The 16,200-nt window shown below is 39.3% G+C and overlaps 1 protein-coding gene across 2 annotated transcripts in view; it reads right to left on the bottom strand.

Moving 5' to 3' along the window:
• Positions 1–16,200, bottom strand: part of relt (RELT TNF receptor) — a 72,057-nt gene that overhangs the window by 26,445 nt on the left and 29,412 nt on the right. The window contains exons 2-6 of one of the 2 annotated variants that reach the window (XM_061925852.1): positions 14,616–14,690; positions 8,426–8,515; positions 8,041–8,225; positions 5,108–5,154; positions 4,785–5,033 (exon numbers count right to left, since the gene is read on the bottom strand). In XM_061925852.1, coding sequence (XP_061781836.1) covers positions 4,785–5,033; positions 5,108–5,154; positions 8,041–8,225; positions 8,426–8,515; positions 14,616–14,657 — 613 coding nt within the window. In that variant the 5' untranslated portion in view covers positions 14,658–14,690. Of the gene's footprint in view, positions 1–4,784; positions 5,034–5,107; positions 5,155–8,040; positions 8,226–8,425; positions 8,516–14,613; positions 14,691–16,200 lie in introns of both variants that reach the window. The other variant, XM_061925853.1, reaches the window with a different exon arrangement.

Here is a 16,200-nt window from a genome sequence, read left to right on the forward strand (position 1 = left end):
TCACAATACGACACTGGGATCACAATACGACACTGGGATCACAATACGACACTGTCTGCTGAGACATGAAAAGCTTGCATACATGGAGTTTGTGGGGGCGGGGGAACAAAAGGCTCAACAATCAGGATCTGGAGTACTTCATGGGGGCATAAGACAGAAGTACTAGGGGCTGTCCCGGTACAACTTCTGGGCCGATACCAGTGTTGATACGATATTAGCAAGAATCGTACATACATGTGTGTCAAAACAGAAATGACCCATCACCCTTGATCACCCCCTGGGAGATGAGGGGAGTAGTGGGCAGCAGCGGGAACAATTTTTGGCGATTTAACCCCCAATTCCAACCCTTGATGCGGAGTGTCAAACAGGGAGGTAATGGGTCCCATTTTTATAGTCTTTGGTATGACTCGGCCGGAAAATGGCAGAGGGTAGTGTTTGTATCCCAGCAGGTCACTTCCTGGTCATGTGACATGTTGGGCTTGTTTCCCCCTCACAGCTGTTTTAAACTCTGACCTTCCACGGGCCGGCACATTACAGGTCATGCGTGCGCTTATTTTTCCAAGCACACAAGGTTATTCTTGTGATTTTCCCATTTGAAAAGCGGAGGGGGCAAAAAAACATTCCCATCGACCCGTTTGCCCCGCCGACATGAGAGAAAGAAAGCGGCTTTGGTAAAGAACAAGTACAAAATGAGACGAGGACAGCGTAGAAGCGGGGGACATTTGTGTGGCATGAAGTGACAATACCAATAAATACAGTAGTGATAACTTTGTAAAGTGACAAGTATTGATACCAGTCCAAAATCTGCCAAAAAAAAAATATCGGATTATATCAACTCGCTATACAGGTAAAAGCCAGTAAATTAGAATATTTTGAAAAACTTGATTTATTTCAGTAATTGCATTCAAAAGGTGTAACTTGTACATTATATTTATTCATTGCACACAGACTGATGCATTCAAATGTTTATTTCATTTAATTTTGAAGATTTGAAGTGGCAACAAATGAAAATCCAAAATTCCGTGTGTCACAAAATTAGAATATTACTTAAGGCTAATACAAAAAAGGGATTTTTAGAAATGTTGGCCAACTGAAAAGTATGAAAATGAAAAATATGAGCATGTACAATACTCAATACTTGGTTGGAGCTCCTTTTGCCTCAATTACTGCGTTAATGCGGCGTGGCATGGAGTCGATGAGTTTCTGGCACTGCTCAGGTGTTATGAGAGCCCAGGTTGCTCTGATAGTGGCCTTCAACTCTTCTGCGTTTTTGGGTCTGGCATTCTGCATCTTCCTTTTCACAATACCCCACAGATTTTCTATGGGGCTAAGGTCAGGGGAGTTGGCGGGCCAATTTAGAACAGAAATACCATGGTCCGTAAACCCGGCACGGGTAGATTTTGCGCTGTGTGCAGGCGCCAAGTCCTGTTGGAACTTGAAATCTCCATCTCCATAGAGCAGGTCAGCAGCAGGAAGCATGAAGTGCTCTAAAACTTGCTGGTAGACGGCTGCGTTGACCCTGGATCTCAGGAAACAGAGTGGACCGACACCAGCTGGACTGCTGCTGAGTGGTCCAAAGTCATGTTTTCTGACGAAAGCAAATTTTGCATTTCCTTTGGAAATCGAGGTCCCAGAGTCTGGAGGAAGACAGGAGAGGCACAGGATCCACGTTGCCTGAAGTCTAGTGTAAAGTTTCCACCATCAGTGATGGTTTGGGGTGCCATGTCATCTGCTGGTGTCGGTCCACTCTGTTTCCTGAGATCCAGGGTCAACGCAGCCGTCTACCAGCAAGTTTTAGAGCACTTCATGCTTCCTGCTGCTGACCTGCTCTATGGAGATGAAGATTTCAAGTTCCAACAGGACTTGGCGCCTGCACACAGCGCAAAATCTACCCGTGCCTGGTTTACGGACCATGGTATTTCTGTTCTAAATTGGCCCGCCAACTCCCCTGACCTTAGCCCCATAGAAAATCTGTGGGGTATTGTGAAAAGGAAGATGCAGAATGCCAGACCCAAAAACGCAGAAGAGTTGAAGGCCACTATCAGAGCAACCTGGGCTCTCATAACACCTGAGCAGTGCCAGAAACTCATCGACTCCATGCCACGCCGCATTAACGCAGTAATTGAGGCAAAAGGAGCTCCAACCAAGTATTGAGTATTGTACATGCTCATATTTTTCATTTTCATACTTTTCAGTTGGCCAACATTTCTAAAAATCCCTTTTTTGTATTAGCCTTAAGTAATATTCTAATTTTGTGACACACGGAATTTTGGATTTTCATTTGTTGCCACTTCAAATCATCAAAATTAAATGAAATAAACATTTGAATGCATCAGTCTGTGTGCAATGAATAAATATAATGTACAAGTTACACCTTTTGAATGCAATTACTGAAATACATCAAGTTTTTCAAAATATTCTAATTTACTGGCTTTTACCTGTACACTGCAAAAAGTCAGTGTTCAAAAACAAGAAAAAAAACAAAAATAGAAAAATTAGGGGTATTTTACTTGAACTAAGCAAAATTATCTGCCAATAGAACAAGAAAATTTGGCTTGTCAAGACTTTCCAAAACAATAAAATTAGCTAACCTCAATGAACCCCAAAATACGTATATTCTCACTTTTCTTGGTAGAAAAAAAAAATTAGACCTTTTTGCTCAATATGTTGAAAAATATTCTTAAAGGCCTACTGAAATGCGATTTTCTTATTTAAACGGGGATAGAAGGTCCATTCTATGTGTCATACTTGATCATTTCACGATATTGCCATATTTTTGCTTAAAGGATTTAGTAGAGAACATCGACGATAAAGTTCACAACTTTTGGTTGCTGATAAAAAAAAAGCCTTGCCTGTACCGGTTGTGGAGCTCCTCACGTCCGCACATTGTTTACAATCATGGCCACCAGCAGCGAGAGCGATTTGGACCGAGAAAGCGACGATTTCCCCATTAATTTGAGCGAGGATGAAAGATTTGTGGATGAGGAAAGTGAGAGTGAAGGACTAGAGGGCAGATAGGGAAGATGCTGTGAGAGGCGGGTGGGACCTGATATTCAGCTGGGAATGACTAAAACAGTAAATAAACACAAGACATATATATACTCTATTAGCCACAACACAACCAGGCTTATATTTAATATGCCACAAATTAATCCCGCATAACAAACATCTCCCCCCTCCCGTCCATATAACCCGCCAATACAACTCAAACACCTGCACAACACACTCGATCCCACAGCCCAAAGTACCGTTCACCTCCCCAAAGTTCATACAGCACGTATATTTCCCCAAAGTCCCCAAAGTTACGTACGTGACATGCACATAGCGGCACGCGATCAAATGTTTGGAAGCCGCAGCTGCATGCGTACTCACGGTACCGCGTCTGCGCATCCAACTCAAAGTCCTCCTGGTAAGAGTCTCTGTTGTCCCAGTTCTCCACAGGCCAATGGTAAAGCTTGACTGTCGTCTTTCGGGAATGTAAACAATGAAACACCGGCTGTGTTTGTGTTGCTGCAGCCGCCCGCAATACACCGCTTCCCACCTACAGCTTTCTTCTTTGCTGTCTCCAATGTTCATTGAACAAATTGCAAAATATTCACCAACACAGATGTCCAGAACACTGTGGAATTTTGCGATGAAAACAGACGACTTAATAGCTGGCCACCATGCTGTCCCAAAATGTCCTCTACAATCCGTGACGTCACGCGCAGACGTCATCAAACCGAGACATTTTCAGCAGGATATTTCGCGCAAAATTTAAAATTGCACTTTAGTAATGGCATGTGTTGCAATGTTAAGATTTCATCATTGATATATAAACTATCAGACTGCGTGGTCGGTAGTAGTGGCTTTCAGTAGGCCTTTAAATGAAGTAAATTCTAGTGCCATTATCTTGACATAATGATATGCGCTCGGCATTACATTTCTTGAAACCAGCAAACTTATACTAAAAACTAATTTATTGTTGTTAATGGAAAGGCAACAAAGCAACCGCTTGTTACTCTCGGGGTCTCCTAGCAGCTCAGGCAAATCATATGGTCTAAAAATGAATTTTTTCCATCGATAACATGACATCATCGCGCCAAGTGCGTGCTCTTTCAGTCAATTAGTGTTCATATATACCCCGTGGCCAAAAATGTTTTAATTGTAATTTTGAAGAATTCATCTGAATGTGCATGAACTATTTCTGTTCAAAATTGTTAGAAATGTCACATGTTAAATGTTGAAATATTAACTGTCAGTTTACTGTACTGTGCCAACTGTGCTACTTTATGAGTACGTATTTTCTATTGTTTCATTGGAAATAAAACATTTGGCCGTCATCTGTTTTAATTATGAGACACAATTGTGTCAAAGTCATGATTTTTTTTTCATGCTTGAAATAAGAAATGATTACTTTAAAAAAGTAGTTTTATACTTGTGAGTGTTGATGACACAGCTTTGCAACAGTTGATATTCTAGTTTCAAGCATGTTTTACTCAATATAGGTCATCAAATCTCAGCTATTAGCTGTAATATCTTACTAAGATAATTTAGGACCAAAACCCTTCAAACAAGTAAAACACTAACATAAAATCTGCTTAGTGAGAATTATCTTATCAGACAGAAAATAAGCATATATCACCCTTATTTGAGATATTTCATCTTACTTAGATTTCAGTTTTTGCAGTGATACTGATACACACCAAAATGGCAAATATCGGCGCCAGTAACACTACCTTCTAAAGGCTCTTTGATTACATTCCTTTTTCTATGGATTTCAGTCCTTGCGGGTCATATCTCACCTTCTTTCTGGTGTGCAGCAGCCTCTGCGTCGACGCCCTCCTTGTCGGCATTGCAGCGGTATCCTTTCTTCTTCAAGATGTTGCAGATGAGGATCCCCAGCAGGCCCACCACACAGAAGATGGGCACCAAAGCAAACACGGCGTACTCGGCCGTCTTCTCCTCCGCACTGCGGACCACCGTGTCGTTGACGGGCCCTCCGGCGCCGGGGCCTTTTTCCACCGTGCGCACCCTCCTGAGGTGCAGGGAACCTGGGAAGTGGTAAATGATATGCGTAAGTAGCAGAAATGTGGACTAATTAGAAGGGGAAATAAAGTGTGCTTACTTTTTACACAGACTGAAGCATTTCTTACAGTGGTTTTGGATTGAAAGCTGTCAAGAATAAGAGAATTTAATTAGTGAGATTATGCAAAATAAATAGCTAACATAGTATTGTGTTTGGATCTGAAGTTGTTCGATAGATATTTCAGTGTTCAAAGTTTAAAAAAGACAAAAAACTTATTTCTAACACTTTAACGGCTGAGACCCTTTTGGGTCCCCGAGAACTTTAGACAGTTTTTTTTCTTAAATTGTCATTGTTCAAAAAATAATAATCAAAATTAGAGATGTCCGATAATGGCTTTTTTGCGGATATCCGATATTGTCCAACTCTTAATTACCGAATCCGATATCAACCGATACCGATATATACAGTCGTGGAATTAACACATTATTATGCCTAATTTTGTTGTGATGCCCCGCTGGATTCATTAAACAATGTAACAAGGTTTTCCCAAAATAAATCAACTCAAGTTATGGAAAAAAGTGCCAACATGGCACTGCCATATTCATTATTGAAGTCACAAAGTGCATTATTTTTTTTAACATGCCTCAAAACAGCAGCTTGGAATTTGGGACATGCTCTCCCTAAGAGAGCATGAGGAGGTTGAGGTGGGGGGAAGGGGGCGGGCGGTGTAAATTGTAGCGTCCCGGAAGAGTTAGTGCTCCAAGGGGTTCTGGGTATTTGTTCTGTTGTGTTTATGTTGTGTTACGGTGCGGATGTTCTCCCGAAATGTGTTTGTCATTCTTGTTTGGTGTGGGTTCACAGTGTGGCGCAATATTTGTAACAGTGTTAAAGTTGTTTATACGGCCACCCTCAGTGTGACCTGTATGGCTGTTGACCGAGTATGCTGGGCATTCACTTTGTGTGTGTGTGAAAAGTCGTAGATATTATGTGACTGGGCCGGCACGCAAAGGAAGTGCCTTTAAGGTTTATTGGCGCTCTGTACTTCTCCCTACGTCCGTGTACACAGCGGCGCTTTAAAAAGTCATAAATTTTACTTTTTGAAACCGATACCGATAATTTCCGATATTACATTTTTAAGCATTTATCGGCAGATAATATCGGCAGTCCGATATTATCGGACATCTCTAATCAAAATCAATGTTGTGAGGAATTATTTACCTATTTAAGGCTCCAATTACTTTCCACCAAATATTCCATTTTGAGAAATGTTTTGGGAAAAATACTTGATATTTTAGTTTTTACCCACAAATAAAAACAGGGTTTTCTCTGGAGGAAAAAAAAAGCGTATGAACATAAAAATGTTTTTAAAAACTATATGGCAACGGATAGATCGGAAATTGATCGATAGATATTTCAGTGTTGAAAGTTTTAAATAATATGACTAAGGCAGAAACGACGCGTCGACGTCATCGGTTACGTAAATACGTCGACGCCGTTTTTGTGCGTCGGCGCGTCGCATATTTACGTCACACTACTTTACTGTCATGGCGGAGCGCAAAGCAGACGATGCGAGCGAGGGGAAAAAAGCACGCCAAAAGTCGTCAAAAGTGTGGGAGTATTTCAATAAACGGCCTAATAATGTTGTTGTATGCACACTGTGTCGAGCGGAAATGGCCTATCATAGCAGCACAACGGCTATGAAGGAACATTTGAAAAGAAAACCCCCGACAGCGTTCTTGCCATCACCATCAACAAGTCAATCGTCCGCGTGCGTATACGTTGTCATTATTACACAAAAACATGAATGTGTCATTTGTATCTGCGTTGTAAATTCATAAACTAAAGCACCGTTTCGCTCTGAGAGGCGCGTTTGGCGTGCCTGTTCAGTGTTTACAAAGACGCGCTCCTCTTTAACGCTGTGGAGAGGCGGCGGCGGCGAGCGAGCGGCGAGGCGGGGCGCGCCGGGAGCGACGCCGCAATCGTGCCCAGGTGCGCGATCCGCACAGTTGGAAGAGAAAAGACTTTGTGTAAAATTAAAAGATTGTAAACCTGGCAAAGCCGTCTGGCGTTCAGTCTGTCGGTCCTGAAAGAACCCCACGGCACAAGACGTGTCACAAACGCTAACGTTAATTAGTTGTGCAAATACCTTTTACAACATTAACAGTTACATATACTATGTACAAACCAACAATTAACTTTCACTTTAATCATACTATCATTGTTGTGTTATTAAGCAAAATAAGCAATACTTTTACTTTTGTTGAAAAGTTTACACTGTACACTTTTTTGTATTGGATGTTTAGCTTTATTTTTGCACATTTTAGCAAATAAGCAATACTTTTACTTTTGTTGAAATGTTTACACTTGTTACAGAATATTTCCGTTTTGCACTTTTTTGTATTGGATGTTTATCTTTATTTTTGCACATTTTAAAGCAAAATAAGCAATACTTTTACTTTTGAAATGCTTATACTATTCCAGAATATAAAGATTTGCACTGGATGTTTACTTTTATATTTGCACATTAAAAAGCAAATAAGCTACTTTTAATTTTGTTAAATGTTCAAAGTTTTAAATGTTTACATTGTTACAGAATATTTTGTCATGTTGTTGTCAATGTTGACTGACTAGTGGCCATACTTTTTTTTTTGTAAATAAAAGCCATGCCTTTTGAAAAAACTGGCCTACATTTATTTTTTCCTCTTCATTTTAAATAAAAAAAAAAATCGGTAAAAGGAAAAATAATCTATGGATTAATCGAAAAAATAATCTATAGATTAACCGATTAATCGAAAAAAATAATCTATAGATTAATCGATAGAAAAATAATCGTTAGCTGCAGCCCTAAATATGACTTACTTTTAACACTTTAATTACTCTTTTGGGACCTTTAACGTGCCCCAAAATTGAGGTTTTGAAAATGAAAAATATCAAAACGGCCCCCGCATGTTTTCATTTTTCAGTATGCGGCCCTCAGTGGGAAAAGTTCTGGTCGGACTCAAAGCAGAGACAAGGACGTGCGCGGTGGTTACCCGGGCAGACAGTCTCCGCACACAACGTCGGAGTTGGCAGTGCCGGGGGCCACACGCTCTTGACCACGGACTTGGCAGGAGGTATGTGGACGACACAGTTGGGAGTCCGACGATTCTGAGAAGGTTCCGGAGCGGCAGGACCGGCACTGGACTTCCTGTGTCTGACTATGGACCTGCTCGCAAGGCTGATGAAGGAGAAAAGAACAAATGCAAGCAAAGACATGCATAAGGAAGGCGAGTATGAAATATAAATACAAATACATACAACATTGCCAACATGATGGTGCCCTCTCCACACGGCGCTCACGTCCCTCAATGTTGTGCAGTTATCCAAACACTCGCTACCATTCTATATCACAACGCTCTCCAGGTTTTTTTTGCTCACTTTGGAAGGCTCGTGGCCAGCTGGACATTGCAGACATGCACACCCTTCTCCCCACCGACACTGTGCCGCACTCCAACCACAGCCAAACACCTGGAAGACACAAAATCACACTTTTATACAAGCCAGTGAGTCGCAGCATGTCAAGTTGTTTGCCAAAAGTTGTATACATGTTTTGCATAAACTCACATACTGTACATAGCCTCTGTGTTTTTTCCTGACCTAACGTATATTCCGCTCTACCCCGGTATTGAGCACTGTCTAACGGATAAACCACAGAAACCTCGACGATATACATCCATCCAAATATATATACCGTATTTTCCGCACTATTAGCCGCACCTAAAAACCACAAATTTACTCAAAAGCTGACAGTGCGGCTTTTAACCCGGTGCGCTTTATATATGGATTAATATTACGATTCATTTTCATAAAGTTTCGATCTCGCAACTTCGGTAAACAGCCGCCATCTTTTTTCCCGGTAGAACAGGAAGCGCTTCTTCTTCTACGCAAGCAACCGCCAAAGTAAGCACCCGCCCCCATAGAACAGGAAGCGCTTCTTCTTCTACTGTAAGCAACCACCCGCCCGCGTAGAAGAAGAAAAAGCGCGCGGATATACCGTACGTTTCATTTCCTTTGTGTGTTTACATCTGTAAAGACCACAAAATGGCTCCTACTAAGCGTCAGGGATCCGGTTCATGAAAAGACGCAATCTCTCCATCCGCACACGGATTACTATTTCACAGCAACTGATATTCCTGTGAACCGCACTGTGGATACAACGGGAGCACGTACGGTGAATATTCGCACCACAGGGAATGAGAAGTCATCCTTCACTGTGGTTCTAGCTTGCCATGCTAATGGCCAGAAACTTCCACCCATGGTGATATTCAAAAGGAAGACCTTGCCAAAAGAGACCTTTCCAGCCGGCGTCATCATAAAAGCTAACTCGAAGGGATGGATGAAGAAAAGATGAGCGAGTGGTTAAGGTAAGTTTAAGTTTACGCGAAGAGGCCGGGTGGCTTTTTTTCACGCAGCTCTGTCCATGTTGATATACGTATGTTTGTGATTGCACATTTGCGTACATTTTGGGAGTGAACAGAGTTGTTAGAACGCTGGTTTTTAATATATTATTAAAGTTTGACTGACCTATCTGACTGTTTTTTTGACATTCCTTTAGCGCAGTTAGATGCGGCTTACAACACCGGGCGGCTTATAGGTGGACAAAGTTTTGAAATATGCCGTTCATTGAAGGCGCGGCTTTTAACCCAGGGCGCCTTATGGTGCGGAAAATACGGTATATATACACACTAGGGCTGCAATTAACAACTGTCAAGACGTGGACTATGGTGTGTTTGTTTTCCCGAGATGCAAGTAAAGCTGGACTGGTCATGGCGTGAAGGTAAATACTAGTGATGGGTCCGGCAACACCGATGCATCGGCGCATGCGTCGAGCTCATAGAGCGAAACCCTGTGTCGGTGCGCGTACCGCTTTTAGAAAGTCACGTGACCGATCATGAGCTGTTTTGGTCACGTGACCGATACGCGAACTGTGTCGCACTGACGCCTCCTCTGTGCCCTGTGAGCGTGTCTTTTCTACAGCCGGAGAAATAATAACTAAGAAAAATCGTCTAAAATGTAATACGTCGGAAAAACTTTTTTTTTTTTTTTTTTTATAAAAATGTGTAAAAAAATAAAATTAAAAAAATTCCCAGTCCACAATCATCCACAACACGTTCTCTTAGATTTCCATGTTATGATACATGTTCACATTATTTATTGACTGTATCTAAAAAAGATACAAATATATTTTTATTTAAAGATATGAAATAATACTAAATGAAATACAATGACTTGGTTTATATTATTATTGTATATACTAGGGCAGGGGTCACCAACGCGGTGCCCGCGGTCACCAGGTAGCCCGTAGGGACCAGATCAGTCGCCCGCTGGCCTGTTCTAAAAATAGCTCAAAGAGCAGCACTAACCAGTGAGCTGCCTCTATTTTTTAAATTTTATTTATTTACTAGCAAGCTGGTCTCGCTTTGCTCGACATTTTTAATTCTAGAAGAGACAAAACTCAAATAGAATTTGAAAATCCAAGAAAATATTTTAAAGACTTGGTCTTCACTAAGTGGTAGAAAATGGATGGATGGATGGATGGGTCTTCACTTGTTTAAATAAATTCATTTATTTTGTACTTTGCTTCTTATTACTTTTAGAAATACAATTTTAGAGAAAAAATACAACCTTAAAAATTATTTTAGGATTTTTAAACAAATATACTTTTTTACCTTTTAAATTTCTTCCTCTTCTTTCCTGACAATTTAAATCAATGTTCAAGTAATTTTTTTTATTTTTTTATTGTAAAGAATAATAAATATTTTAGCTTCTGGTTTTTCGACGAAGAATATTTGTGAAATATTTCTTCAAACTTACTATGATTAAAATTCAAAAAAATTATTCTGGCAAATCTAGAAAATCTGTAGAATCAAATTTAAATCTTATTTCAATGTATTTTGAATTTCTTTTAAAATTTTTGTTCTGGAAAATCTAGAAGAAATACTGATTTGTCTTTGTTAGAAATATAGCTTGGTCCAATTTGTTAAATATTCTAACAAAGTGCAGATTGGATTTTAACCAATTTAAAACATGTCATCAAAATTCTAAAATGTATATTAATCAGGAAAAATTACTAATGATGTTCCATAAATTATTTTTTTAATTTTTAAAAAAAGATTAGCTAGTTTTTCTCTTCTTTTTGTCAGTTGAATTTTGAAATTTAAAGAGTCGAAATTGAAGATAAACTATGTTTCAAAATTTTATTTTAATTTTTTTCGTGTTTTCCCCTCTTTTAAACCGTTCAATTAAGTGGTTTTTTTCATCATTTATTCTCTACAAAAAACCTTCCGTAAAAGGGAAAAAAAAATGTACGACGGAATGACAGACAGAAATACCCATTTTTTTATAAATATAAATGTATTTATTTAGCTATTCTTGTTTAAATCACACTTACATGTAACTTACAAATGACAATATATTTATTTATTTAAGTGTGTATCAAACTGGTAGCCCTTCGCATTAATCAGTACCCAAGAAGTAGTTGTTGGTTTCAAAAAGGTTGGTGACCCCTGTACTAGGGCATAAAATCAGTGTCAGTTGAGTCGGTCCATAGGTTGCCTGTAGGGATTTTTAATGTCCAGCAGATGTCAGTATTTAGTGACACAGTATTGACACAGTATCAATACAGTTTTGCAATGTGTCGAAACGCTTCATGATGCCTCATCAACCCATCACTAGTAAATACATATTTATTTATAACACTCAAAGGAACAAAAAGCGCGCTCAAGGCGGATGTACAAACTTGACTAACGAAACAAAAAGACTTGCACGTGGGCAAAAAACTGTGAGCAATGAAACAAAAACACTAACTGTGGCATTAATAAACAAAAACTTACTTGGACGTGGCATGAAGTGCGCGGAGGTAAACAGAGTGTGACAGGGGTATGAATGCGGGATGTCGCCAGAACGACAAACTGAAAACAATGAACTTAAATACTATAGACATGATTAGTGAAAGCAGGTGCGTGACTCAAAACGTGAAACAGGTGCGTGACGTGACAGGTGAAAACTAATGGTTGCTATGGTGACAAAACAAAACAAAAATGCACAAAAAGTCCAAAAACAAAACCGAACATGACTAAAACAAAACATGATCACACAAACATATGTGTATAAGTTAATATTATTCAACTCCATTACAAACTGCTTTTCTTAAATAGGTGCACAAAAAAAATAATTCACATCCGAATCGCAATTCTTATTTATCCCGATTCTAAATCGATTCGTTTTCCAAAATTCATTGGGAAAAAACAACAACTTTTTTTTAAATAATCAATTTTAAATACATGGGTGTCCAAACTTTTTCCACTGAGGGCCGCATACTGAAAAATTAAAGCATGCAGGGGACATTTTGATGTTTTTAATTCAAAACCAATACAATATTTATTCTAACCATTAGGGCGCCCCTCAATTTTAGTGAATTTTATACGGTCCCAAGGACCCAAAAGGGTCCAAGTCGTTCAAGTGTTAAAAACAAGGCATATATTAAATAAATATATATATATATATATATATATATATATATATATATATATATATATATATATATATTTATGTTTCAATGTTTAAATATCTATAGATCAACTTCAGATCTAGCCATTGATATGAAGTTAAACTTCTTTCAATGTTTAATGCTCTTTGTCAAATGAATCCCTGCTTTTTAATGGCAAATACACAAAATATTTCCCCAAAAAATATTCAAAGTGGAATATTTGATATGAAGTAATTAGTGCCTTAAATAGGTCAATAATTCATAACAACAATGCTTTTGATTCATTATTTTTTTGAGCATTGATAACAAATATCAGACTAAAGGTCAAAAGGGCCCCACTTTTAAAAGTGTTAAAAAATAAGTCATATATCAATATATATTATTTTTACTTTCAATGCCTAAATCTTTAGATCAACTTCCGATTTTGTCAAATAAAACCTTGTTTTATTTATATGGCAAACAAAATATGGAATATTTTTCCCATAAAAGTGGAATACTTGAGGTCAAGAATTCAAACAATATTGTTATTTATATAAAATGTTGATTCATTATCATTTGAGAAACTACAGTTTTAAAGTAAAATTAAAGCTGCAAGCAGCGTTGGTCGGGCCCGCGTATTTGGCAGGTGCTAGTCCTAAGTGTCCCAATACTTTTGTCCAGTTTTAGTAGTACGTGTCCCAATACTTTTGTCAAGTTGTAGTCCTAAGTGTCCCAATACATTTGTCCAGTGTAGGTGTCCCAATACTTTTTTCCAGTGGTAGTCCTAAGCGTCCCAATACTTTTGTCCGGTGGTAGTCATAAGTGTCCCAATACTTTTGTCTAGTGTATCTACCTTGTCTGCATTGTGTAGGCACGCTGGTGCTTCCTGCTTTTAAGCAGCCATCTTAAAAAAACAGCAGCGCAGCAGCATCAGCGCAGCGGTTCTTTGAAGGGTCATAAAATCAAAACCGGAGCAGTTACAAAAACGCTGTTCTGTACTTTTATACACAAGGGTTCAATCTCTCTCCTGTGTTAGTTTGAAGCCGAAACGACAAACGCGCTCAGAGGAGATAGTTTTTGAAGGAAGGTGACCGGTTTTTACAAAAAATTTGTTTTGAAGGGGGAATAGCAAACTTCCTGTTGATTTTTGCGGGGGGTTGTCAATCTATGAAATGTAGGTCTAAGTGAGACCTACATAGAGGTTTTTGTTTCATGTCTCTCCGACCTTCCCAGTGGGAGTTACAGGCAGTTTTGTCATTTTTTTCTTCCGAGGAGCAGTTTTTTCAGCGTTTTATTCAAAATTGCGCTAGAGCGCAATTTTGAGATTTGGGGTTAGGTTTTTTTTATTAAATGGCAATTTTGGCCAGTCCTGATGTGTGTGTTCAGTTCGGTGAGTTTTGAAGCATGTTAAGGGGGTCAAATTACAGCTCAAAGAGGCAAAAGTGACTGTTTTTAGTACTTTTTTGTCCTGAAGGGGGAATTGCCAACTTTCTGTTGATTTCTGCCCAAGGATGTACAATTATGAAATCTAGGTCTAAGTCAGACCTACATAGAGAATTTTGTTTCATGTCTTTCCGACATTCCTAGTGGGAGTTACAGGCAGTCTAGTTATTTGTTTTCCTAGGGGGCGCTAGAGCGCAATTTTGAGTTTCGGGGTTCGGTTTTTTCATTAAAAGACAATTTTCGCAGGTCCTGATGTGTGGGTCAAATATGGTGAGTTTTGAAGCATGTTAAGTGGGTCAAATTAGTGCTCAAAGAGGCGGCCGGTATAATAATAATAAAATCTTACAAATTCAATAGGTCCTTATGTCCCATTGCATAAGGACTCCCTTTGGGAGTCCTTATGCAATGGGCCATGCGGGCCCTAAAAACAGTATGCATTGCAGCTTTGTGTAATTAGTCTCAATATTTCAACTTTTTTGCGTTAAATTACACTTGCTCGCTCTTTCATTCCACTTTTTATGGTTTGTTTTTGTAGCAGTATTTTTAAATGGCCCCCGGGGCCGCACTTTGGACACCCGCTGAATTAAAACATGTGATCGGCATTGGTACTGGCCCATCTCAATCATGGATGATCGAACACCTGGGATAAATAATTACCATGAGAAGGACAAGAGCTGAGCAGCAAAGGTGGTTCCTCATCTTCTTCAACGTATTCTTCTATGTGCATATGATCTGTAGAAGACAATTTAGGAAATATATCACGTTTAGTCATGAATTAAGTTAGCAGTCACATAACAGCGATGACAACACGCACTAACTAGGGATGTACAGTACAGGCCAAAAGTTTGGACACCTTCTTCTCATTCAATACATTTTCCTTATTTCCATGACTATTTACATTGTAGATTGTTACTGAAGGCATCAAAACTATGAATGAACACATGTGGAGTTATGTACCTAACAAAATAAGGTGAAATAACTGAAAACATGTTTTGTATTCTAGTTTCTTCAAAATAGCCACCCGTTGCTCTGATTACTGCTTTGCACACTCTCGGCATTCTCTCGATGAGCTTCAAACACACCTGTGAAGTGAAAACCACTTCAGGTGACTACCTCTTGGAGCTCATCGAGAGAATGCTAAGAATTTTCAGGACTAATGCAGATCTCCAATACACATCAGCAGGTGCCAGAAGGTAAGAAAAGTTGGTTTTGCATTGTCAGAAAAATCATATGTAAATTATCAAAAAAACGTTCTCCGAGTTCCCAGTGAACAGACGAAAGCTGTCTTTGTTGCACCAAGCCAAAGGCTTGGAAAATTCCGCTGTGTACGATGGGAGGAGACGGGAGGGGTTATCTATTGTGATCCAAGACTTGCCCAAGCTCGATCCAGGACCAGTCCAAGCCCGAGGCATCTTTTTCTCTTGTGTTAATGTGACCAAAAACAATGTTTGTTTACATACCCCCCATTCCTTTTGAAACACCTGTTGTTGTGCAAACAGGGAATATCCAAATAAAAGAGGAGACGTGAACCTTTTTTCATCAGAGCGTGAGGACACTGCACAAGGGTACAGGTGTACGCGCCTCTCCTCAAATTGAGCAAAATTGAATCCTATCTCTGTTTATTTCCTTGTCTGTTTTAATAGATGTCATCGATGTTTAAACCTGACATGCATAATATTGTGAAACAAAACAGCAGATAATATGTCCGCTAATGGGTGCCATTTTGCGGTCGTTATACACACACCATAGTAATACTTGTATCTCGGACTACGGTAGCCGTAATGGGCCGACAATCCATCAAGCGGCGCGGCTTCAAAGTCGTACTAAAACATTTTGACGAATTTTTGAGTGCCGTGTGTAATGTTCTATATTTTCAATGGAACATTTAAAAATTTGGTGTTGTTTACCGGCGTCACATTGTAGTCTACTCGTATCTCTTGTGTGTGACTGCCATTTACTGGTCACACTTATCATTACACCTTATACCAAATTAAAATTGCTTCGAGGTCGGTAAACACAACCAGAATTATTCCGTACATTAGGCGCACAGGGTCATAAGGCGCACTGTCGATTTATGAGAAAATGAGAAGGATTTTAAGTGCGCCTTATAGTCCGAAAAATACGGTGCCTCAATTTTCCACTTTTTTGAGTAGATTAATAGTGGCCTGTGGATTAATGGGTCGCTAAGAGGACGGTTGAGAAAACGCGGTTGTGAGTAAAGTGCGCTCACTTCAAACTGACA

Source organism: Nerophis lumbriciformis, linkage group LG30 (assembly GCF_033978685.3).
Source record: "Nerophis lumbriciformis linkage group LG30, RoL_Nlum_v2.1, whole genome shotgun sequence".
Classification (NCBI taxonomy): domain Eukaryota; kingdom Metazoa; phylum Chordata; class Actinopteri; order Syngnathiformes; family Syngnathidae; genus Nerophis; species Nerophis lumbriciformis.